General features: G+C 47.3%; 1 protein-coding gene across 2 annotated transcripts in view; it reads right to left on the minus strand.

Annotated features, from left to right (window-relative positions):
- ccdc50a (coiled-coil domain containing 50a) overlaps window positions 1-27,004 on the minus strand; it is a 117,956-nt gene that overhangs the window by 55,211 nt on the left and 35,741 nt on the right. For both annotated transcript variants that reach the window (XM_072473644.1, XM_072473643.1), the window contains exon 2: window positions 8,936-8,998. In XM_072473644.1, coding sequence (XP_072329745.1) covers window positions 8,936-8,998 — 63 coding nt within the window. The remainder of the gene's footprint in view (window positions 1-8,935; window positions 8,999-27,004) is intronic.

The raw sequence follows: 27,004 nt of genomic DNA on the forward strand, positions 1-27,004 counted from the left end.
ATTGTAAAGCAGCACTTGTTATTGAAAATATGGAAAGATGTGTCATTTGAAACATGGAAGTCTGGCAATATCTGGACTGAGAGAAACATGAGATGATACAGGGAAAGATCCCACCAAGGGTTAACAGCAGCTGCCAGGAGAGGACTGTAAAATGCAGATAGCCTTGGTCAAGCAGGCTCAGCAAACGAGACAAACAGGATTTTGAATGAAGCCAAAAACAATGGCTCACACCTTCAGTGAAAGTAACTATCTTAGTAAGCATCTGGAAAAGCATGGATGGTTTCAGTTGAGCTCGGTGATAAATGTAAACCTTTGAAGTTATGACCCAAGTGGATTTTTAGCATACAGCTAAAAGCAATGTTTCACACCTTCACTGAAATTAATTATCTTAGTTAGCAGCTGGAAAAAAGGATGAGGTTCAGTTGAATTCTAGGTGTGAAAATTTGCTAATACCAGGAAAATTAAAGAAAACCGGAGACTATCAGTCTACGAGAAACATAATTCAAAGCCAAAATCAAAGTCAAAATTATGAGCTGAGGACACAATTGGAAAATAAAACTATAGAAATGACAGGAACCAAACCAAAATTCACACCTCTATTGAAGTCAAAGTATTTTTGAACATCACAAAGGAAACAATGTAATCAGATCTATGAGATGAAGTCATGTCAAAATGAATACTTAGTTGGATTAGAAGGTTTAGATCAAAGATACTTTTTACAATCAAAGTGAAATAGGAGTTACTTCATAATAACGTCATAAAAACTTAATAACTGTTAGAAAGAGAATATAAACCTAGAGACCAGAGCAGGAATACCCAGAACCAGAACTCAGAGAGAATCAGAGAAGGAACAAGAGAAACAGCTCAGAGTCAGATTACAGTCAGCTCGGCCATGGGAAAGAGACAGGGCAAAGCAGCCGAGCTAAAATAGCTAATACATCTAAGGAAGACTAGAATTTAAAGAGGAGTCAGAGTCAGCTCAGAGAGAGCCAGCAGAGACAGCTCTCACAGCTCGGTACATGGGAAAGACAGGACACAGCAACCGAGCTAACCAGCAAATACATCTAAAGAAGACCAGACTTTAAAGAAGGTTGATTGTCAAGTTGGGCCTGAAGGTCCCTTCAACCAACCAGAAGGATCCAGAAGCAAGATCTTTTTACCTTTCTGTATAGACAGTAATTGCAGCTTTTAAAAGAAAAAATATAATAATAAAATAACTTAATTTAACCTGAAATAGTGGTTATTCCAAAGTCTACTTTACTTACTTAGCAATGCGGGACCCAGGATCGATGCTACTAAGTGGTAAGTAGATAAAATCTTCGGTGAAGGTATGGGTTATACCGGGGGATAACTTGAAAACATAGTTTGACCTGAATAGCACCCACTGAAGCTTGCATCGGAGTCGGGGAGTGAGAATCCTTGATCACCATTTAAAATGTCGGCCCTTTTTGGTATAGGGGGACTTCTAAGAATAGTGGTGAGTTTCCTCTGACATGGAAAACTAAAGCTGCACATTCCGGGTTAAATGACTGACCTCTTTGGTACAGTGAAGACTTTGTTTTCTCTGCATTGTGCCACACTCAGGCAACTGGGTGCTGGCTCTCCAGGTTATCTACAAGACGACAACAAACTCGGACTTTATATTCCGTTTTTCTGGTATTTAATTTCAAGACCTACAGCCACAACTTGCATGTTTCTCTGAAGCAGACAGCAGGTTGTTTCCTTATGGGTCAGGAACTTCCAATCTACCCTGTTGCTCAGCAACGTGACTTCCATCAGATTTACACCCAAGTGAGCAGAGTCAGGCGGTGCTGGGAGTGGAGCTTTCTGAATCAGAAACAAAACAACTTATTCCCGTAATATTTTTCAGTGTGTGATGTTCAGAACCACTCAGCTCCATTCGGCATCATTTTCTGAGTTAAACGCGGAGTTTAGATGTGACATAATGACAGGCAGGATTAGGACAGGTGTTTCTCCTAGTCAATAGTTTGGCAGATGTGTGTTACAAAGCACAGTTCTGTAACCCCTGACCCAAAAGCACAGCAGAAACTTGCAACAATCTCCTGTGAAGTCTCACTCAGTGCGTTACCCATCCAGCGAGCTATGGAGCTGATCAGAACATGCTGCATTTAACTTCCTTCCACTCATAACCAACCTGATCATAGAGTTATGACCTCATATTTCAGTTCTGATGAAAGGTCACTGACGTTAACTCAGTTTCCCTCTCCACAGATACTGCCTGACCCGAATATTTCCAGCATTTTTAACTTTACACAGAGATATTACAACTGTTTCCAACAGAATGGTGTGTTCTCCCATCTGTGATCCAAACAGGAAACTATGCTCCCATATTTGATATGATTTTTTGCAATGTCACCACATCATTACATAGTCTGTTAACATGGTCTCTAGATTTGTGAAAAGCAAATTGCCAGAGGTACCAGAGTGAACTAATGACCAGAGAACACTATCTGATAAGAGCTTTAATGAGAGAAAGAAAGAAAAAGGAGAGGAACATAGGCACAGTAGACCATTCGGCCCATTGAACCTGGTCCGCCATTTAAACAGATCATGGCTGATCATTAACCTCAATGCCATTTTACCCCACTATCACCAAATCCTTTGATGTCTTAGCATCTGGAAACCTATTGATTTCTGTCTCGAACATCTTCGGTTATTGCACTGAGTGGAGAAATTCCTCCTCATCTCAGTCTTAAATAGCCTGCTCCTTATTCTGAGGCTCTATCCCCTGTTTTTTTTATATTTGTCCATGGCATGTGGCCATAGCTGACTGGGCCAGCATTTATTACCCATCCCGGAGGACATTTAATAGTCAACCTCATTGCTGCGGGTCTTGAGTGACATGAAGGCCAGACCGGGTAAGGATGGCAGATTTTGTTACCTAAAGGACATTAGTGAACTAGATGGGTTTTTACGACAATCGACAATGGTTCCACGTTCATCATTAGACTTTCAATTCCAGATTTTTATTGAATTCAAATTTCACCATCTGCAGTGGTGGGATTCAAACCCGGAACGCAGAGCACTACTCTGGGTCTCTGGATTACTGATTCAGTAACAATACCACTGCCTGCCCTAGACTCACCAGCCTGGGATTAGTCTGGTTAACCTCCATTGTATTCCCTCTTTGACAAGCATACCCTTCCTTAGATTTAAAAATAAATACATTTAGAGTACTCAATTCTTTTTTTCCGATTAAGGGGCAATTTAGCGTGGCCAATCCATCTACCCTGCACATCTTTGGGTTGTGGGGGTGAGACCCACACAGACACAGGGAGAACATACAAACTCCACATGGACAGTGACCCGGGGCCGGGATCGAACCTGGGTCCTCAACGGCGTGAGGCAGCAGTGCTAACAACTGCGCCACCCCATATCCTTCCTTAGTTGAGACTAAAACTGTAGACAGTACTCCAGATGCAGTCTGACCTGTTGCGGGTCTATCACAAAATCCCATCAGTGCAGGAGGCCATTTGGCCGATCGAGTCTGCACCAACTCTCTGAAGGAGCGCCCTACTACCTAGGCCCAATCCCCGTTCTATCCCCATAACCTCACCTAACCTGCACATCCCTGGATGCTATGGGGCAATTTTATATACAAGTGTACCAAGACATCTTTACTTCTGTACTGAAACCTCCTTGCAATGAAGGCCAACCATTTACCTTCCTAATTGTTTGCTACACCTGCATGTTAGCTTTTAGTGGCTCATGAACAAGGACACCAGGCTCCTTTGGACATCAACACATCCCAACCACTCACTATTTGTAAAGATTTAATCACCTGCTAATGCTCGCATTCCAAGCATTGTCTGGCATCTTTGAATCTGCCTATATATATGTTTCTGGAACATACCTCTGCATTCACCTGAGGAAGGAGCAGCGCTCCGAAAGCTAGTGACATCGAAACAAACCTGTTGGACTTTAACCTGGTGTTGTAAGACTTCTTACTGTGCTCACCCCAGTCCAACGCCGGCATCTCCACATCATATTTTTAAAAAGACTGCATTTCTGTTTTTTTTTTACCAAAGTGGATAGCTTCACATGTCGTTTCGAAGTTATATTCCATCTGCCATGTTTTCATCCATTCACTTTGCTTTTCCAATTCCCCTTGGAGCTCCCTTGTCTCTTCCTGACAACTCACATCCCCAAGTTGCCATCAGCAAATTTGTGATTACATTTGGTCTGCACATCCAAATCACTGATATAGATTGCGATAGCTGTAGCCCTAACACTGATCCTTGTCGTACTCCACTAGCAACAGCCTGCCATTCTGAGAATGACCTGTTCTGTGCTTTATCTGTGCTACATCCTCAAAAACCTCCCAACGGGTTTGCCAAACCTGATTTCCCTTTCATAAATCCACGTAGATTCTGCCCAATCAGGAAAGCAGTAAACGAGAGCGGTGCAGTTATGGAAAAATGCTTCAAACCGTCGTTCATCATTATTCACACAAACTACTAACAATTTCCAAGATCTTAACCGCAACACCTGACCGGGCAGCACGGTGGCCTTGTGGATAGCACAATTGCTTCACAGCTCCAGGGTCGCAGGTTCGATTCCGGCTTGGGTCACTGTCTGTGCGGAGTCTGCACATTCTCCCCCTCTGTGTGGGGTTCCTCCGGGTGCTCCGGTTTCCTTCCACAGTCCAAAGATGTGCGGGTTAGGTGGATTGGCCATGAAAAATTGCCCTTAGTGCTTAAAATTGCCCATAGTGTTGGGTGGGGTTACTGGGGATAGGGTGGCGGTGTTGACCTTGGGTAGGGTGCTCTTTCCAAGAGCCTGTGCAGACTCGATGGGCCGAATGGCCTCCTTCTGCACTGTAAATTCCATGTAAACACTACTTCTCTCTCAAACTGCTCAGTGCCTCGTCCCGACAGAAGCTTACACGGCAAGCTAGAATTGACCGTTGCTTGTACACAGTCCTTCAGACGGCATCACATACAGCTCCTGTCTGTCCGCGAACCCAGAGTTATTCACACATCCACCTTTCAGCTGCTGGTGAAATCCAGTTTCATCCTTGTGGCAGCTGCAGTAAAGCTGTCCGTCATACCTTGTGGATGGAGGAAGTGGATTTGATAGATATGACTAGAGGTGCCCAAGTGACCGTTTATACAGCCCAATAATGAATTTAGTGTCATCCAAAAACAAAGATTTTCCAATTAAGTTCTGGGGTGACAGTCCAGTTAGTTACCAGTCCCAGTCTGAACCCCCAAAAATTAACATGCATTATTAACAGATTGGCATTTACAAAGGAATTGGAGGGCGACGCCCAGCACCTCAATCCTATTCCATCATTCAGTGAGGTGAGGCAGATTGATAGCTCAACTTTACTGACCCACCTTGGTTGTGGAAACGTTAACACCCCTTACCCAACAGAAATCCGCCAATCCCAGCTTCTAACATTTAATGTTTACAGCTTCTGTGGATAAGAAGTGGTGTAGCTTTCAGAAAAATAGGGGCAGCACGGTAGCCTTGTGGATAGCACAATTGCTTCACAGCGCCAGGGTCCCAGGTTCGATTCTGGCTTGGGTCACTGTCTGTGCGGAGTCTGCACATCCTCCCCGTGTGTGCGTGGGTTTCCTCCGGGTGCTCCGGTTTCCTCCCACAGTCCAAAGATGTGCAGGTTAGGTGGATTGGCCATGATAAATTGCCCTTAGTGGCCAAAATTGCCCTTAGTGGTGGGTGGGGTTACTGGGTTATGGGGATAGGGTGGCGGTGTTGACCTTGGGTAGGGTGCTCTTTCCAAGAGCCGGTGCAGACTCGATGGGCTGAATGGCCTCCTTCTGCACTGTAAATTCTATGTTCTATGTTCTATAACTAGTCTAAATACTCATCTAAATACGTGGCACACCATCTTTCTGCGTTGATTCAGCTCCCAGAACCCCTCGCTGGTCATTGTTCCAATAAGGCAGCCATGCGGATTGGGGGCAGGAAGTGTTTGAAGAGCCATGTATGGAGTGGAGTGGCATATCGTGGGCCCGACAAAGGCATACGGAGCCGGGATCTGGATTTCCTGCCACCCCACAGAAAGGGCGCAAAGCCTCTGTGGAATTCTGGCAAAAAGCCGGCCGGTACTCACTCGGAGGAGTAGCTTGTACTAAAGTCTCTGAAACAGACTCCAATAATCCCCTTTTATCCTGCAATTCAGTGTGGACTCCTTCCTTTGGTAGCGGTTATAACAGCTTCATTCATCAAACGATTGTATGATGGGGACAGTGTAGAGGGAGCTTTATTCTGTATCTAACCCTGTGCTGTGCCTGTCCTGGGAGTGTTTGATGGGGACAGTGTAGAGGGAGCTTTACTCTGTATCTAACCCTGTGCTGTACCTGTCCTGGGAGTATTTGATGGGGACAGTGTAGAGGGAGCTTTACTCTGTATCTAACCCCGTGCTGTACCTGTCCTGGGAGTGTTTGATGGGGACAGTGTAGAGGGAGCTTTACTCTGTATCTAACCCCATGCTGTACCTGTCCTGGGTGTGTTTGATGGGGACAGTGTAGAGGGAGGGGGCTTTACTCTGTATCCAACCCCGTGCTGTACCTGTCCTGGGAGTGTTTGATGGGGACAGTGTAGAGGGAGCTTTACTCTGTATCTAACCCTGTGCTGTGCCTGTCCTGGGAGTGTTTGATGGGGACAGTGTAGAGGGAGCTTTACTCTGTATCTAACCCTGTGCTGTGCCTGTCCTGGGAGTGTTTGATGGGGACAGTGTAGAGGGAGCTTTACTCTGTATCTCACCCCGTGCTGTACCTGTCCTGGGAGTGTTTGATGGGGACAGTGTAGAGGGAGCTTAACCGAAAAAGGGAGATGGCTAGTCGGCGGGATAGGGGTGGTGGTCACCGCCCCGCCCCCCCCCCCCCCCCCCCCCCCCCCCCCCCCCCACGACCAGGCTGATCACGTGGAACGTGAGGGGCCTGAATGGGTAGCACTGAGGATCTGGGGGCAATGGAGGAGACACCGGGGAGAGGAGGGGGCCTCGGTGTGGACCCCGATACGGAATAACCACAGATTTGCTCAGGGTAGGTTGGATGGGGGATACCAAGGCTGGTATAGGGCAGGTATTAAGAGGATGGGGGGCCTGTTTATAGACGGGACGTTCCCTCGCATGCAAGCGCTGGAGGAGAGGTTCGGCCTACCCCCAGGGAATACGTTCAGGTACCTCCAGGTTCGGGACTTCCTTTCGGGACTTTCTTAGAAAGCAGGTGGGGACATTTCCGCTGCTGCCCCCGCGTAGGCTTCAGGACAGTGTGGTGTCTGGCATCTGGGTAGGGGAGGGGAAGGTGTCGGACATATATCAGGAGCTGCAGGAGGTGGAGGAAGCCTCAGTGGAGGAGTTGAAGGGCAAGTGGAAGGAGGAGCTGGGTGAGGAGCTGGATGAGGACCTGTGGGCCGACGCCCTGGGCAGGGTGAACTCCTCCTCATCATTTGTCAGGCTCAGTTTAATTCAGTTTAAGGTGGTGCATCGGGCGCATATAACGGCGGCAAGAATGAGTAAGTTTTTTGGGGTGGAGGACAGGTGCCTGACATGTGCAGGAGTCCGGCGAACCATGACCATATATTTTGGGCATGCCTGGCGCTTAAAGAATTCTGGCAGGGGTTTGCGAGGGTGATGTCCAGGATTTTGGACACTCGGGTGAAGGCGAGGCCAACAGTAGCGATATTTGGAGTGTCGGAGGATCCGGGAGTGCAGGAAGCGAAAAGGCCGAGGTGTTGGCCTTTGCCTCCCTGGTAGCCCGGAGACGGATCTTGCTAATGTGGAGGGACTCAAAACCCCCGGGTGTGGGGACCTGGGTTAGCGATATGGCGGGGTTCCTCAGCCTGGATCGAATAAAGTTCGCCTTGAGAGGGTCCTTGATGGGGTTCTCCCGGCGGTGGCAACCTTTCCTTGACTTTCTAGGGGAGCAGTAAGTGTCAGCAGCAGCAGCATCCTGGGGGGGGGGGGGGGGTGAGAGGTTCAGGTGGGGGTACTGTTGATATAATGTGAGTTGGGCATGGAGACAAAACCCACCTTGTTCTGTTTTTAAAAAAAATTATGTTGTTTAAGTAGTTTCACTGTAAGCTTTGGGATATATTTATTGTTATTTTTTATTACTACCTGTATTTCTATTTTTGTTATGTAACAAACGCTCATTGGAAAAACTTTAATAAAACATTTATTTAAAAAAAAGAGATTGTTCAAACTAAGAACATAGCCAAAAATTAGAACCAGGCCTTTCGGGAGGGAAATTAGGAGACATTCCTTCTCCCAAAGGGACTTAATTACATAAACTCCACATGATGAGGAGTCAATTGTTAATTTAACATTATGAAGTTGTTCCGTTTTTGTTGGTTCAAGATATTGTAGGATATAGACAAAAACAGCTCCAGTCAGTTAGCTCGCCAATCAGCCATGATCCCATTGAATGGTGCACAGATTAAATGGCCTTCCCCGTTCCTACAAGATCAGAGGTTAGTTGTCTTTGAACTGCAGACCAAGAGGAGTAGTCACACCAGCTCTAAATCACCCACCATCCAGCACCTACTGCCAAAACACATGGAAAAAGTGGGAACCAGTTCAAGCTTGGCTCAGATCACTTCTGGGCCCAGGCCAGATCAGGATAGCGGCTTTCATTCTGTGACCAGATATTACTGAACGGAATAGCGGTTTTCATTCTGTGACCAGATATTACCAAACAGGATAGTGGTTTTCATTCTGTAACGAGATATTACCGAACGGGATAGTGGTTTTCATTCTGTAACGAGATATTACCGTACGGGGCAGCGGTTTTCATTCTGTAACAAGATATTACTGAATAGTTTGGGCTTTTATAACAATTCAACATGGTCACTTTTACGGTTTATTTCCAGATTTATTTTTGATTGCAATGATTTGGCCCTCTGACCACACCATCACGTGTAAAAGTACCGTAACTGTACTTACTTTCCTGTTCCTGAAGGTTGTGGGCCAAACTGTGATCTTCCCGAACTGCAAACTCCCGACAAACTGGAAGAGAAAACATGCGTTCAGAGCCCGAGTCCTTTCTGAGCAGGTCACACAACATCAGCTATCTTTTTTTCTTTTTTTAAAAACATCTTTGTCACAAGTAGGCTCACATTAACACGGTGAAAATCCCATAGTTGCCACACTCCGACACCTGTTTGGGTACACTGAGGGAGAATTCGGAATGTCCAAATTACCAAACAGCACAGCCAGGATTCTTCAAACACCAGAGTGTTTCACGCCGGCGTCAACAGGCCTCTTGGTCCAGTGATTCTGTGGCCCACAGGGGGCCAACACGGCATCGGAGTGCTCCGCACTGCTCCAACTGCCGATACGCGGCCCTGCACTTCTGGCCGCGGGCCCGCGCATGCACGTGGCAGCCGCCTCCGCGCCGGTCCCGCACGACATGGCAGATCCACACAGTGGGCCGGCGCGGAAGGTAGGCCCCCCCCCCCCCAGATCGCGCCCGCCCGCCGATCGGTGGCCCCCAATCGCGGGCCTTGTTGTCATGGACGACCCCCTCCCCGGAGACTGATCTCCCCTCGCCCACCAGGACGACCATCGCAGCCGCAACGCCGGGCTCCCGCCTGGTGGGACAATACGTGAACAATGCCGGCGGGAACTCGGGCAGTCAACCGCGGAGAATCAACGGCCCCCGGCCTGCACTGCGTCGACCGCGCGCGACTGCCGCCGATTCTCTGAAGCACCCAGAGGAAACCCACACAGACACGGGGAGAACGTGCAGACTCCGCACAGACAGTGGCCCAAGCCGGGAATCGAACCTGGGACCCTGACGCTGTGAAGCAACAGTGCTAACCACAGTGCTACCGTGCCGCCCAATCTTGAAACTGATACCAAACATTTCAAAGTTCCTTCCGGCAAGGCAATGAAGATTCATTAGATGGGATGAGAGGGCATTCCATGAGGAGATACTGAATAGAATGTGCCACTGCTTTCTGGAGCTTAGAAGAGTGGGAGGTGATCACATTAAAACATAGATTCTGTGAGGTCTTGACAGGGTAGAGATGCCAAGACCAAAGAGATAATGCTGGAAAATCTCAGCAGGTCTGGCAGCATCGGTAGGGAGATAAAGAGCTAACGTTTCGAGTCCAGATGACCCTTTGTAATAGAGAGGCCAAGAGGTTGATTCCTATGGCAGGAGAAGCCCGAGCTTGCGAGGCAATCCCAGATTAAGGAGTCGGCCATTTAAGTCTGAAATTTTATGAAATCTCTTCCAATTCAGAGGGTTGTGAATCTTTGGAATTGTCTCCCTCCCCCTACCTTTTTAAGGAGAAGACTGCGATGGCATTTCTACAAGAGATGGTTGGGAAATTCAAATGGGATGTGGACAAACCACACAGGTGTGGAATTTGGAACTAAAACAAAAAGCAGAAGCTTATTTTTCCCCTTGCTAGAAATAGTTCCCTGAAGTCAACCATTTTCAGAGTTTTAGGAAGTGAAGGGGAAACCCACATACCATATGCAGTGCCCCCACCCACACTTACAATACAGAGACAAAATCAAGCCCATCTGATATCTCCCTGCAAGTAAAGACCTTGTATTTTTACTAAACTGCTGTAAACTATTCTGTCCCTGAAGACTGCTGCACATTACTTCTTTCATTCTATTTCAACTGTCCATCACATTGCTTGAAGGGTATAGGTGGAATAAGTCTGCATTAATACTGAGGAGGCAAGGCCTTTCCACTTCTTTCCAGTAAAACAACTTTGCCCCCCCCCCCCCTCCCCGCCTGAACAACCAGACCCAAGTCATAGAATCATAGAATTTAGAGTGCAGGATGCCATCCAGCCCATCAAGTCCACACCGGCCCTTGGAAAGAGCACCCCGCTTAAGCCCACGCCTCCACCCTATCCCCATAACCCAACCTAATCTTTTTGGACACCAAGGGGTAATTTAGCATGGCCAATCCACATAACCTGCACACCTTTGGACTGAGAGAGGAAACCGGAGCACCCGGAGGAAACCCACGCAGACACGGGGAGAAAGTGCAAACTCCACACAGACAGTCATCCAAGGCCGGAATTGAACCCGGGTCCCTGGAGTTGTGAGGCAATAGTACTAAGTACTGTGCGACAGCCCTATTTAAGAAATTCCATTTTGTAACAATGGTGTGATAATAACGGAATTATTGACTAATCATATCAATGAATCACTATCAATTTATCTGCAAAAAACCCCGAGGACACCCAATGATGGGGAGCTTTGGGAACCGCCGAGGCAGCAATGCAACTTTCTATGTTATCCAAAAGTAATTCACAGCCAACAAATTAGTTTTTGAAACAAAGTCGCTGTTGCTCAGACAAACATGGATACTACATTGCACACAGCAATGTAATAAATGTCCAGTTCATAGAGTCCTGGTTCAGTGATGCTTCCTACACTGCTTCAAATATTGCCATGCCATCTTTTCCAACAACCTGGACAGGCCCCAGGTTAATGTTTCATCTGAAGGATGGCATTCCAGACAATGCAGTATTCCCCCAGGACTGCATCATGTCAGTTCTGGATTACTTGTTCCAGCATATTCTTGTGGCCTCCAGTCTGCTGCGGCAAAGAGTTCCACAGATTCACCACCCTCTGGCTGAAGAAATTCCTCATCTCATCTCTGTTTTAAAGGATCGTCCCATTAGTCTGAGATTGTGTCCTCAGGTTCTAGTTTTTCCTACAAGTGGAAACATCCTCTCCACATCCACTCTATCCAGGCCTCGCAGTATCCTGTAAGTTTCCATATGATCCCCCTTCATCCTTCTAAACTCCAACGAATACAGACCCAGAGTCCTCAACCATTCCCCATACGACAAGCTCTTCATTCCAGGGATCATTCTTGTGAACCTCCTCTGGACCCTTTCCAAGGCCAGCACATCCTTCCTTAGTTATGGGGCCCAAAACTGCTCACAATACTCCAAAATGGGGTCTGATCAGAGCCTGATACAGCCTCAGAATTACATCCCTGGTCTTGTATTCCAGCCCTCCCGCTATGAATTCTAACATTGCATTTGCCTTCCTAACTGCCAACTGAACCTGCACGTTAACCTTAAGAGAATCTTGAAATAGGACTCCCAAGTCCCTTTGTGCTTCTGATTTCCTAACCCTTTTCCCATTTAGTAAACAGTCTATGCCTCTACATTCTTCCTACGAAAGTGCATAACCTCTCACTTTCCCACATTGAATTCCACCTGCCACTTCTTTGCCCACTCTCCTAGCCTGTCCAAGTCCTTCTGCAGCTCCCCCCGCCCCCCCCCCCCACCCCCCCGCTTCCTCAATACCTCCTGCCCCTCTACAGATCTTTGTATCATCTGCAAATTTAGCAACAATGCCCTTAGTTCCTTCTTCCAGATCATTAATGTATAAACCAGGGGCTGGTTCAGCTCACTGGGCTAAATCGCTGGCTTTTAAAGCAGACCAAGGCAGGCCAGCAGCATGGTTCAATTCCCGTACCAGCCTCCGGAATGTGGCGCCAGAATGTGGCGACTAGAGGCTTTTCACAGTAACTTCATTGAAGCCTACTCGTGACAATAAGGAATTTTCATTTAATTTCATTTCATTGTGAAAAGTTGTGGTCCCAACACTGACCCGAGGCATACCACTAGTCACCGGCTGCCATCCTGAAAAAGACCCCTTTATCCCCACTCTCTGCTTTCCACGGATCCTCTCTCCACGCCAGTATTTTATCCTTAACACCATGGGCTCTTAACTTATTTAACAGCCTCCTATACTACACTTTGTCAAAGGCCTTCTGGAAATCTAAGTAGATCACGTCCACTGGTTCTCCTTTGTCCAACTTCCTTGCTCCCTCCTCAAAGAACTCTAACAGATTTGTCAAGACATGACCTCCCCTTGACGAAGCCGTGTTGACTCAATACTATTTTATCATGCACTTCCAAGTACTCCGCAATCTCATTTTAATAATGGACTCTAAAATCTTTCCAATGACCGAAGTCAGGCATGTGACATCACTGATAGGGTAAATAGATAATTAGTCAACAAGGTCAAACTAAATGAACAGGACCCAAAACAGATTAATAAGCAAGTTAGAAGTAAAATGAAAGCTTCTCAAGTCCTGCAGAATCAGAAACAACAGAAAGGAACTAGTTTAAAGGGGAAAAAAGACAATTGGTTTGGAAATTGAGGGATAATAGACAAACATTAACACTTCCACAATTCCCAGCAGAAGGCAAAGAGATAAAGTTTGCCAGAAAGAGCGACAACCCAATTAAAATTAATAACCCGCTTAATAGAGTTGGAAATTGTACAAAGGTTAAAAGGGTTCCAAACAAACAGGTCACTGCGCAACGGGTATTTATCGCAGAGTGCCAAGAGACAAGGGAGGAGCTTGGTCAGACACTGATGATTATGAGATGGTAACTGGACACTGCTAATTGGAAACATTTCAATCCAGTGCCCAGATACCAAAAGGCCATCAGGAGTTACAAATCCCACTTGACCATTTCCTCGGTGACCCACAATGCCATGTCCTACCACAGTGTGTACTTAATCTAATAAAGATAATTTGGAAAAGTTCTGCACAAAAGCATCTACTTCAACTTCAAAGTTGTGAGGATTCAAAATGAGCAGTGGGAGTGGATAAGGAGTTGGAGGACAGAATACTATACTTGTGAGAATAGTGTCAGGCTGGAGGAGAACAGTGTTTAGCGCTGGGCCAGACGTTTCTGATTTACACAGATCATCCCGATTGAGAAACTCACTGCAAAGTGGTCAATTTTGGAAATGATACGGAACCAGAAAGGGCTGTGGAATCAGCACTGGAGGCTGAGATATTACAGTGCGAGTTGGATAACACATGCAAATGGGCAGTAGAATCGCAGATGTAAATTACTGCTTCAAGTGTGAAGGAACGTGGGGGCGGCACGGTGGCGCAGTGGATAGCACTGCTGCCTTACGGGGGAGGTGGCACGGTGGATAGCATTGCTGCCTCACGGCGCTGAGGTCCCAGGTTCGATCCTGGCTCTGGGTCACTGTCCGTGTGGAGTTTGCACATTCTCCCTGTGTTTGCATGGGTTTCGCTCCCACAACCCTGCAGGGTACGTGGATTGGCCACGCAAAATTGCCCCTTAATTGGGAAAAAAAATGAATTGGGTACTCTAAATGGTTTTTTTTTTAAGTGTGAAGGAACGCATGTAAGAAGCAAGAAAGAATACACCTATTCCATGCAAAGGTAACAGGAAAACATAGATAATCCATCCTCAATGTGACCCATCAATGCAGAGTAGCAGTCAACAAAGCATAGTGGTTAACACTACGGCTTCACAGCGCCAGGATCCCAGGTTCGATTCCTGGCTTGGGTCACTGTCTGTGCGGAGTCTGCACGTTCTCCCCATGTCTGCATGGGTTTCCTCTGGGTGCTCCGGTTTTCTCTCACAAGTCCCGAAAGACGTGCTGTTGGGGGAATTGGACATTCTGAATTCTCTCTGTGTACCCGAACAGGCACCGGAATGTGGCGACGAGGGGATTTTCACAGTAACTTCATTGCAGTGTTAATGTAAGCCTACTTGTGACAATAAAGGTTATTAATTCTTAACGGCCGTCACAAAATCAAAACCCTGCAGATTCTGCAAATCCGGAATAAAGAAGGAAAATGCTGGAAATACTCAGCAGATCAGGCAGCATCTGTGGAGAGAAATGGAGCAAACCAGTCCAAAGATGTGCAAGTTAGATGGATTGGCCATGCTAAATTGCCCTTAGGTTAGATGGGGTTGCTGGGTTATGGGGATAGGGTGGAAGTGTGGGCTTAGGTAGGGTGCTCTTTCCAAGAGCCGGTGCAGACTCGATGGGCTGAATGGCCTTCTTCTGCACGGTAAATTCTATGATTCTATGAACCTTTCATCAATCACTGACCAACAGTAACCCGGTTTCTTTTCCCACAGGTGCTGCCAGACCTGCGGAGTTCTGAACTACATTGGTAATATCTGGAAGTCACTGTCTGAAAGGATAGCGGAAAGCAGATTCACAAAGGATAAATAATAATAAATTGCTTGTCACAAGTAGGCTTCAATGAAGTTACTGTGAAAAGCCCCGAGTCGCCACATTCCGGAGCCTGTTCGGGGAGGCTGGTACGGGAATTGAACCCGCGCTGCTGGCCTTGTTCTGCATTGCAAGCCAGCTGTTTAGCCCACTGTGCTAAACCAGCCTCTACATATTATAATAAGCCCCTAAATGCTGGAGAAGGAACACGTTTGCAGGGCTTTGGAGAAAGGACAGAGAACCAGGATGACTGGATCGGCTCTTCCAAAGAGCTGACACAAAGCTGGTGGGCTTGATGGAGATGAGGAGAACTGCTTTTCTCTCAAAGGGTCACGGTCATTGGAACTCACATCCCCGGAGGGCGGTGCAGGCTGGGTCATTGAATATTTTTAAGACAGAGATGGATAGATTCTTGACTAACGAGGGAGTCAAAGGTTAGCTGAGGTAGGCAAGAATATGGAGTTGAGAGCATAGAATCCCTACAGTGCAGGAGGTGGTCATTCGGCCCATCGAATCTGCACCAACCCCCCAAAAGAGCACCCTCACTCGGCCCACTTCCCTCCTCCCTCCTATCCCGTAACCCCACCTAACCTTTTGGACCCCAAGGGCAATATAGCCTGGCCAATCCACCTAAACTGCACATCTTTGGACTGTGGGAGGAAACCGGAGCACCCGGAGGAAACCCACAAAGACACGGGGAGAACGTGCAGACTCCGCACAGACAGTGACCCAAGCCAGGAATCGAACCTGGCTCCCTGGTGCTGTGAGGCAGCAGTGCTAACCACCATGGCACCGCAATCAGAACGGCCATGATCTTACTGAATGGCAGAGCAGGCTCGAGGGGCTGAATGGCCTACTTACTGTTGCTCCCAATTCATATGCTCGTATAAAACGTTACATATCTAAACAGTACAAGTTACGTTTTGAGGACAGTACAGTCAAATCGTAGAGTGCCCAATACTAGACTGGATCATAAAGGCTGCTTCATGTTCTGATGACAAAGGGGCAAGTGAGACAATTTAAATGTCAGGGCGGAGATGGTCATGGGGTTGATCCCTCACACGGTGGGGCGACTGGGGCTAGTCAGTGCAAATAAGTGGTGCTGATATTGAGGCACACAGGTAGTTAATTCAACAGGAAAGGGAAATCTAGAATATTAAATTGCCAAAGAAAGGGCAAAGCAGAGATAGTTAAATTTAGGACTGATATCAGAATTATTTTTCAGAGCTTTCAGAGCCCAGTGTTTGATGGTCTTCTATTTTAAACGGTAAAAACAAAAACTTATCTTCAGGTAGTGAACTGGAGGGTTTTACAATCTTTCTGTGTGGATGAAGTTAGAATCGATTTCCTCAGAGATACAAAAGTCTGAGAACATGCACGAACAGACACAAAAACAGTTCTTCCCCGCTGTTACTAGACTCCTAAACGACCCACTTATGGACTGACCTCATTAACACTGACCTGTATGCTTCACTCAATGCCGGTGTTTATGTAGTTACATTGTGGAGCTTGTGTTGCCCTATTCTGTATTTTCTTTTTTTTTTCATGTACTTAACGATCTGTTGAGCTGCTCACAGAAAAATACTCATTGTACCTCGGTACAAGTGACAATAAACAAAATCCAAATCCAATCCATCCATAGCTACCGAAATAAACATTACTCACTGCAATGATAACGGTGGCTCAAAATCAGCCTTGGAATAAACTGGGAGCTGCCTGACCCTGGAAAGAAGCTTAACTATCACTGCAGTGGATATGGGCAGCACTGACCAGACCACAGTACTGTCAATCTCTAGCTGACTTGACAACCAAATAGCTGGCTTGGCAACATTGGAAAAAATTAAGTTTCAGGACAAGGGACCACAGCATACTCAGGCCCACAAAGGGTCATAATAGGCTGCTCTCTCTGGAGGACATCATTGAACCACTTTTTAAAATAATCCACCAGCTTCTAAGTTAGTTTTCTAAGTAATTATCAACTTTATCAAATTCAAAATCACAACTTGTCAGGGTAATATTTGATCTCCAACCTTCTGGAGGCAACAGACCAGTACCATAAAAATTACCAACTGGGCCTGGATTGGGTTTGCAAAGATGGCAGAACGTTAGGCTATATTTTAATCAGTGCATTCTTTTCAATCAATAATGCGGTGAATATACTGAGCAACCCACACTTCAACCAGTGTTTTTATAACTCTTCTTTTGTTTCAAACTATAAAGGGGAAGAGGATTAAGTGGCATTCCGTTCATTATGGAATATTTCAGATGTTGCCTGATAAATTAGGCTGCTGATCTACTTTGAAGCAGATAGACGTACAGCAGAGAAAGCTGGTCACTCTCCTCCGATTAACAATATCGCCCAGCACAGCTAACAATCATCATTCCCTCCCTCGACAAATCATTCAGCTGCACTATTCAGGTCTTATATACAAAAAGCAATATGGGAAGAAAAAGGAGCCTCCGCTACAGAGAACCCATTCCTTCCGCAGTTCGTGGCTTGCAGTGGGCCATCCCTTTAAACTTGCTGTGGGCTCAGGCACACACAGGTCTTAAAAAGGAATACCAGGCTGAACACAGCCTGTTTCATGCACTGAACAGTATGGTACCTACAAAACTTGGAACCGACAGTCTGGAGGTAACTCGCTCACTAGTACTGTTTTAGAGACAGAGCTGACCCACCAGTACTGTACCCCAGTGTTATACAGTGCCAGACCCGTCCCCACCAGTACTGTACCCCACTGTTATTCAGTGACAGACCCGTCCCCAGACCCATCCCCACCAGTACTGTTATACAGTGACAGACCCTCCCCCACCAGTACTGTACCCGTGTTATACAGTGACAGACCCTCCCCCACCAGTACTGTACCCCAGAGTTATACAGTGACAGACCCATCCCCACCAGTACTGTACCCCAGTGTTATACAGTGACAGACCCATCCCCACCAGTACTGTACCCCAGTGTTATACAGTGACAGACCTGTCTCCACCAGTACTGTACCCGTGTTATACAGTGACAGACCCGTCCCCACCAGTACTGTACCCCAGTGTTAGACAGTGACAGACCTGTCCCCACCAGTACTGTACCCGTGTTATACAGTGATAGACCCGTCCCCACCAGTACTGTACCCCAGTGTTAGACAGTGACAGACCTGTCCCCACCAGTACTGTACCCGTGTTATACAGTGATAGACCCGTCCCCACCAGTACTGTACCCCAGTGTTAGATAGTGACAGACCTGTCTCCACCAGTACTGTACCCATGTTATACAGTGATAAATCCGTCCACACCAGTACTGTACCCTAGTGTTATACAGTGACAGACCCGTTCCCACCAGGACTGTACCCATGTTATACAGTGAAAAACCCATCCCCATCAGTACTGTACCCCAGTGTCATACAGTGACAGACCCGTCTTCACCAGTACTGTACCCCAGTGTTATACAGTGACAGACCCGTCCCCACCAGTACTGTACCCCAGTGTTATACAGTGACAGACCCATCCCCACCAGTACTGTACCCCAGTGTTATACAGTGACAGACCCATCCCCACCAGTACTGTACCCCAGTGTTATACAGTGACAGACCCGTCCCCACCAGTACTGTACCCCAGTGTTATACAGTGACAGACCCATCCCCACCAGTACTGTACCGCTGTGTTGTACAGCGGCCAACCTGTCTCACCGGTTCTATGCTCCCGTGTTACAAAGTAACAAGTCCTCTGACTAACGATTTGTCTTAAAGGGTTCAGCTCTGCAGAAAAAGATTGGAAGGTTTAATTTACCATTGTATTGAAAATATCTCTGCACTTCTTGGCAGGAACACAGTCCAGTTAGTGGACACCAGGACTTTGGGTATCCCGTGCATATTATAAACATGTCGCAGTCCGTCCATGGTTGTTTGCGTAGTCCTGGTCGGTGCATAGTGGACCTCGAGCCATTTGGAATGGGCATCCATCAGGATGAAGAATGTTGCCCGGGAACGGGCCGGCGAAGTCCACGTAGACGCAGGACCAAGGCTTTCCCGGCCATCCCAAGGGAGCATCCAAGCCGCCAGTGGGGCTTTCTGGTTTTCTTGGAAAGGGCTGCAGCACTGGGCCACTCTCTCGAACTCCGAGTCCATCCCAGGCCACCAATCGTAGCTGCAAGCCAGCTTCTTCATTTTGGCCACCCCGGGTGCCCATTGTGGAGGTCCTTTAGCAAAGATATACGACCCTGCTCCAGGACTACCACCTGGGTCCCCCACAATAGGACACCATCTTCTACCCTCAGCTGCAGGAGCTAGGTGGTGCAGGCCAAAGATCATCTGGGAGCGCTCTATTCTGGGCCCTATATTGAACCCAATGACGGACCCACAATAATTACAGGTCCGCCTGGGTCCATTCCTTTATACAAGTTGGGGTGACCGACAAGATGTCCATGAAGTGGAGGGCTGCAATTACCTCCGTGGCCAAAACGGCCGCTGACGGTCTTGTGGGGAGGGGCAGACAGCTCAACACATCGGCATGCAGTATCCTCATGCCAGGGCGGTGTTCCAGGGTATACTCATAGGCCACTAGGAGTAAATGGGTTTCCTCCAGGAGCTCCGGTTTCCTCCCACAAGTCCCGAGAGACGCGCTGTTAGGTGAATTGGACATTCTGAATTCTCCCTCAGTGTACCCGAACAGGCGCCGGAATGTGGCGACTAGGGGCTTTTCACAGGAACTTTATTGTCGTGTTAATGTAAGCCTACTTGTGACAATAAAGATTATTATCCCACTGCTGGACCCATGCAGATGCGATCGGAGGGATTACCCGATCTTCCTTAAATAATCCCGGTAAGGGCTTGTGGTCCATGTAAATTCTGCCCGTAAACGGACAGGTGAAACTTCCATCCTGCAAACACGACGCCATGCCTTCCTTCGCGACTTGCCCATAATTTTGTCGGGTTGGCTAGGGTGCGAGATGCGAAGGCCATTGGCTGTTACGAGCCATCAGGCATCAGGTGTGCTAGAACCACTCCCACGTTTGGAAGGTGAGGCATCGCACGCGAGGAACACCGGCTTTGATGGGTGGAAGTGGGTCAGAGGTTCCTTGGGTGACAGTCATCACAATCTCCTGGAACATCTTCTGGTGCGAGGGGCTCCAGTCCCATTAGTGCCCCTTTTTCCAGAGCTGGTGGAGCAGGTTAGGTGACGTGGACATATTGGGTATGAATATGCCATAATGGTTGCCGAGCCCAAGGGAAGAGCCGAGCTCCTTCTGGTTATCGAGATATACGGCTACCCTTGATAAAGCCTGCAAGATATTTTACATAACCCACTGGGAGATCGCATAGGCGGAGGAAACGCAAATGGCAAGTGGGTATATTCGGACAGCTCCCTGTGGGTGTTAATAGTGATCAACTTCTGGGAACCCGGATCCAGAACCAGCTGCAGATATGCATGGCTCATATTAAGTGTCGTAAACGATTTGCCCCTGAAGATTGGGCTGCGCCTGTGGTCCTGGTATTGAAGCCTGAAGTCTCCGTACGTCTCTGTGGAGACTATAAAATGACTGGGAACTGGGTATCCTGCCTTGACCGTTACCCGGTCCCTCATATCGAGAACTTGTACGTGAAGCTCAACAGGGGCAAAACGTTTACTTGATATGACCCACACATATCTGCAGCCGGTTCTGGATCCCGGTTCCCGGAAGTTAATCACCATTAATACCCAAGTGGAGAGTGCGATGTCCACTGCTCGCTGGATTGTCAGGGGAGTCTCCATAAACAAGTTCTGCTGTGTTTCTCTGTCCTGTAGCCCGCGGGAATTCGGCTAAGGTGTCCCCAAATTCGCAAGGAGTGGCAAGAATCCGTAGGCCGGTCTGAAACTCCCCGTTGGGACTTGGTCAGGGCCTGCAAGGCTGTGTGGAATCGCTATCTCCGGACCATGACTGGGGGCTGCTTCTCGACCAAGCTGACCAACATCGTGAATGGCAGCATGTCTGGCCTGTGGGGGTAGGCGAGGCTTTTAATCAACGCGTAGGTCGGACCACCGACAGCGGTCAGCAACGTGACAGTCTGTCTTTCACATCCATGATGGTGTTGGTGCGATACAAAAGTTGCTCTCGCTCGACATATTGGGCCCAATCGTCAGCATTAGTGTTGAACGGCTCCAGCTTGCTCATAAGCTCTATTGTTCTGCTGAAGGCGAAGGCCTCTCCAAGCATAGACAAAGCGGGTAGGTGGTGAACAGTCCGATGGCTGTGGCTGCTCCACTTTATCCTCATCGCCAGTGTAGTAGCCGAATGAAGAGACTTCATGGAATGCTGAATATGAACAAGGATTATTTCCACATTACACAATAACTACAAGTACTACAGCTCCTCACTCCGTAGGGACACCCGCCCTGAGCCTGGCCGTGGGTGATATACTGTGAAGCTCCTCCCGGTCAGAGAGAGGGAGGTCTGCTCCCTCAATTACCCGGGGAGTTCATATTCCATTGTGGAGGAGGGGAATCTGATACAACATAGTGCTTGGCCCCTGAGGGGGTTGTAACAAAAGGCAACGGTCCAAGGTTAGATTTTACGGACTCCCAAAACCAATGAAGAATTGTCTTCAATCTGCAGAGCTCACATGTACATTACAGACCAGCTGGAATCGACAGCGGATTGATTGCCTTTTAAATTCCAGACATAAATTAACCACCCTGTTTAGCTCAAAGCATGGCTGAAATAAGTACAGTAATTCATTTTCGAAAAAGGAGCATTAACTGCTTTTACTGCATTTATACAGAACTTAATCACATCTCTCAAAGCACACAACAAATAGGGAAGTTCTTTTCTCGGCATCCTGCACACAGCAAGATCCCCAAAACAGCCACTCAAGTGGAGGTCAGTTAATCTGCTTGGCGGATGTGGATAGGGCTGGAGTACAGGGATTACTTCCTGCTCTTTCAATTGTGGAACCAGGTTGAGAGGATTGTTAAGGCGTACGGTGCGTTAGCTTTTATTGGTGGAGGGATTGAGTTTCGGAGCCATGAGGTCATGTTGCAGCTGTACAAAACTCTGGTGCGGCCGCATTTGGAGTATTGCGTGCAGTTCTGGTCGCCGCATTATAGGAAGGATGTGGAAGCATTGGAAAGGGTGCAGAGGAGATTTACCAAAATGTTGCCTGGTATGGAGGGAAGATCTTATGAGGAAAGGCTGAGGGACTTGAGGCTGTTTTTGTTGGAGAGAAGAAGGTTAAGAGGTGACTTAATTGAGGCATACAGGATGATCAGAGGATTGGATAGGGTGGACAGTGAGAGCCTTTTTCCTCGGATGGTGATGTCTAGCACGAGGGGACATAGCTTTAAATTGAGGGGAGATAGATATAAGACAGATGTCAGAGGTAGGTTCTTTACTCAGAGAGTAGTAAGGGCGTGGAATGCCCTGCCTGCAACAGTAGTGGACTCGCCAACACTAAGGACATTCAAATGGTCATTGGATAGACATATGGACAATAAAGGAATAGTGTAGATGGGCTTTAGAGTGGTTTCACAGGTCAGCGCAACATCGAGGGCCGAAGGGCCTGTACTGCGCTGTAATGTTCTATGTTCTATAGATCTTAAACCGCACCGAAACAACTTGCTCAGGCTCCCACTTTTATTGTCTCTTTTAAAAGTCAGCAGCATTCGGTCAGCGATGCGCAAGCAGGTCAGTGGAATAAACTCATGGAATAAACTCATCACCATTCTGTCTTTGAATGCAATCACCAATTAAACCAGGCAGGTACCAATGCTTGATCACACGAGGGTGAAACGCACACAGCTATTCTGTGTGCTAATCCCAATGACACTGCTGCTATCTTGCAGATAAAACTTTCTGGTGTTTGCATGGGAGGCAGGGGAGAGAAATGTGGAAGCAGTTATTGAGCTTGTTTTCCAGCACTAGAAGCACACCTTTCAGGTGGATACCCTTTTGCTCCGATGATTAGCCTGAAGCTGAAACACTAGCCTGCCTTTTCTCAATTCAGATACTGATTAACATTCCCTTTATCTCCAGCACTTGCCTATTTCCCTGCTGCAGCTGTGACTGTACCCCTATCTGGGCATTATCCCTGTCTCAATCCTTGGCTCACTCTGGAAAAGAAAAAATTAAGTGGAGTAATTAGAATCATGAAAGATTTATGGTACAGGAGGAGCCATTTGGCTGAAGAGTCTGGTGAAATGGCAGTCAGCCAGGCACTTAACTGCGGCTTAATCTGGGAGTTAATGCTGCGAATTGTAACAATATGCGTTTGTATTCTGCCGAAGGATGAGGCTTCTATACTTCATTTTTATTCAGCCCATCCTTAATCAGCAAACTCCAAAAGGAGATTTCATGTGCAAATGTGAAGTTGTTTTAAGTGGTGTTCCACAGGGATCGGTGTTGGGACCCTTACTGTTTGTGTTATGTATTAACGATTTGGACGTGAACGTGGGGAGCACGATTGGAAAATATTCAGACAGCACAAAGATTGTCCGCGTGGTGGACAGTGTAGAGGATAGCTACAATCTTCAAAACGATATAGATGGGTTGGTGGAGTGGGCGGTAGTGTGGCAGATGGATTTTAACACAGGCAAGTGGGAGGCCATGCTTTTAGGGAGGTCAAACAGTTATAGGGAGCACACAATAAATGGGAATATACTGAGAGGGGTAGATGAAGTGAGAGATCTTGGTGTACAAGTACACAGATCCCTAAAGGCAGCAGTTCAAGTAGTAGCCAAGGTTGTGAAGAAAGCAAATGGAATGCTCTCCTTCATTGGCAGATGTGTAGAATATAAAAGTAAGGATATAATGTTGGAATTGGATAAACACTGGTGAGGCCACAACTGGAGTATTGTGTGCAGTTCTGATCGCCACATTACAGGAAGGACATTATTGCTTTAGAGAGAGTGCAGAGGAGGTTTACAGGAATGTTGCCAGGGCTGGAAAAGTGTAGCTATGAGGAGAGATTGGATAGGTTGGGGTTATTTTCCCTGGAACAAAGAAGACTGAGTGATGACCTAACTGAGGTGTACAAAATTATGCGGTGAAGAGATAGAGTGGACAGAATAAAATTGTTTCCCTTGGTGGAGAATTCTAGAACCAGGGGACATAGATTCAAGATAAGTGACAGACGTGTAGAGGAGACACGAGGAAGAGCAGTTTTTTTTACAGAAAGGGTAGTGGGAGTCTGCAATTCGCTGTCCGGGCTGGCGGTGGAGACAGAGACCCTCAACACGTTTACCTGGTTCTGCACCTTAAATGCTGCAAGCTACAGGTCCATGGACCGGGTGCAGGAAGGTGGGATGAGAAAGGGTAGCTGGGTGTCCTGGGACTGGCATGGTCAAGATGGGCCGAATGGCTGTAAGTTAGAAACGGAGAGTGCGGGTAAAATCAAACAGTGATACTGTAAACGCACCACAGCCAATACCTGCAGCACAATACTGGAAAAACCTCTGTTAGACAGATAGAGAGAAACTAGATTAGTACTGCACATCCATATTAAAAATCTTGTGACTACATACAGGTCCTATCTGTGTCCCTCAGCTTTCTGTTGTTACATTGCTGAATATGCATCACATTCTCCACCTCCCCAGTCCGATTAGAAATCCGATTCACATTTCTCACAGGATTTGCCCGTCTAATTTTCATAAATGCACCACTCCCCCACATAATCTCACTGTCCAGCTCCCACTTCCTTCAACTGTTTTTCTGAAGATCTGCCACTTCTTTCCATAGTAACAAATTTTGAACATCCAAGATAAGGTTCAAAGATATTGTTACTTTAATCATATACGTCGCAATCACCTGATTACACTTCACCATTGAATTGTTTTTGAGTCTTTCACTGCCTTAATCAAAACTTTTACTTGAATTGAAAATGGAGCTTCAACTAGAGATTTTCAGTTAGAGAGACTGGAATCACATTGGTACTTTGCGAACATGTGTATTTTGAAGTCATCTCTCACGTGGTACCTGCAGAGGGCAGTAGAGCGGAGCTGCTGATTGGCTGTTGCAGGGAAAATTTGCATCAGTGCATTGCGGTCACTGCATCCAGAAAGTGTACCTGAGCAAGACACCCTAGGTGTTAAAGTCAAGGCAAGCATCCAGCAGAGGGGAGAAGAGTGGAGCTGCTGATTGGCTGTTGCGGGGAAAATTTGCATCAGTGCATTGCGGTCACCATATCTTGAAGGTGGTTTGTGGAGGAGCTGTTGTCAAGTGATAGTTAAATCCGAAACACTTCTTCAGTATTTCCCTCCCTACCTCCTCCTCTAACCAAAAAAAAGACAATCACTGTAAGGATCCCAGCCGAGTAAAGGTCAAGAGGGAGACTCGAGGGCAGGTAGAAGTAGAAAGAAGATGAACCGTGACGTCACAGCCTGCAGTGAAAGAGCGCGAGGAGAGCGGCGGGGCATCAGTGAAAGAGCGCGAGGAGAACGGTGGGGACACAGGATAAAAGAGCGCGAGGAGAGCGGCGAGGACACAGGATAAAAGAGCGCGAGGAGAGCGGCGGGGACACAAGATAAGAGAGCGGCGGGGACACAGAATAAAAGAGTGGCGGGGACACAGCTGCCGGAGAAGCGGCCTTCAGATTTTTGGCGGGAGCAGTGGCCAGGGGTCTGTCGGGAAGGCAAGTTTTCCTCTTTAAAAACTTACCTTGAAGAGTGACATCACAGCAAAGCAGTGGCCAGATTGGCTGGTAAGGAAAGTGCTCCAATTAGCAGCAGCTGGGAGAAACTTAACTCTTCGTGTGTTGGTAAGTATTGTGATTGGTAAGTAAAATCTTTATTCCTTTCACTTATTCATTATTTGATATTATATTTGTAATCAGTTAAGTTAAAGTGTAAAAATGACAGGAGAACCCAGGCCCGTGTTATGCTCCTCTTGCTCAATGTGGGAGTTCAGGGACGCGGCCGATGCCCCTGACTCCTTCATGTGCGGGAAGTGTGTCCAGCTGCAGCTCCTGTTAGACCGCATGAAGGCTCTGGAGCTGCGGATGGACTCACTTTGGACCATCCGCGATGCTGAGGAGGTCGTGGATAGCACGTTCAGTGAGATGGTCACACCGCAGATTAGGATTAGTGAGAGAGACAGGGAATGGGTGATCAAAAGAGCAGGAAGGCAGTGCAGGTGTCCCCTGTGGTCATCTCCCTCCAAAACAGGTATACCGTTTTGGATACTTTTGGGGGAGATGACTCACCAGGGGATGGCAGCAGTAGCCAGGCTCATGGCACCGTGGCTGGCTCTGCTGCACAGACGGGCAGGAAAAAGACTGGCAGGACTATAGTCATAGGGGATTCAATTGTAAGGGGAGTAGTCAGGCGTTTCTGTGGTCGAAAATGAGACTCCTGAATGGTATGTTGCCTCCCGGATGCACGGGTCAGGGATGTCTCAGATTAGCTGCAGGACATGCTGAAGGGGAAGGGTAAACAGCCAGTTGTCGTGGTGCATATAGGCACCAACGATATAGGTAGAAAATAGGATGAGGTCCTACAATCAGAATTTAGGGAGTTCGGAGATAAGTTAAAAAGTAGGACCTCAAAGGTAGTAATCTCAGGATTGCTCCCAGTGCCACGAGACAGTCAGAGTAGAAATTCAAGAATAGTCAGAATGAATACGTGGCTTGAGAGATGGTGCAGGAGGGAGGGGTTCAGATTTTTGGGACATTGGAACTGGTTCTAGGGGCGGTGGGACCATTACAAATCGGATGGTCTACACCTGGGCAGGACTGGAACCAATGTCCTAGGGGGTGCTTTTGCTAACACTGTTGGGGAGGTTTTAAACTAATGTGGCAGGGGGATGGGAACCAGATTAGGAAGTTTGAGGTCAGTAAAGAGGCAGCAACTAAAGCCAGTAAGGTACGAGATAATAAACTCAATGTGACTAAGGGGAAGAGTAGACAGGGAAGAGATGATGAACGCAAAGGGACAGGTGGTCTGAGGTGCATTCGTTTCAATGCGAGAAGTGTAGCAGGTAAGGCAGATGAACTTGGGCTTGGATGAGTACCTAGGAATATGATGTTATTGGTATTACTGAGACTTGGT

The sequence above is a fragment of the Scyliorhinus torazame genome, chromosome 14, assembly GCF_047496885.1.
Source record: "Scyliorhinus torazame isolate Kashiwa2021f chromosome 14, sScyTor2.1, whole genome shotgun sequence".
Lineage (NCBI taxonomy): Eukaryota > Metazoa > Chordata > Chondrichthyes > Carcharhiniformes > Scyliorhinidae > Scyliorhinus > Scyliorhinus torazame.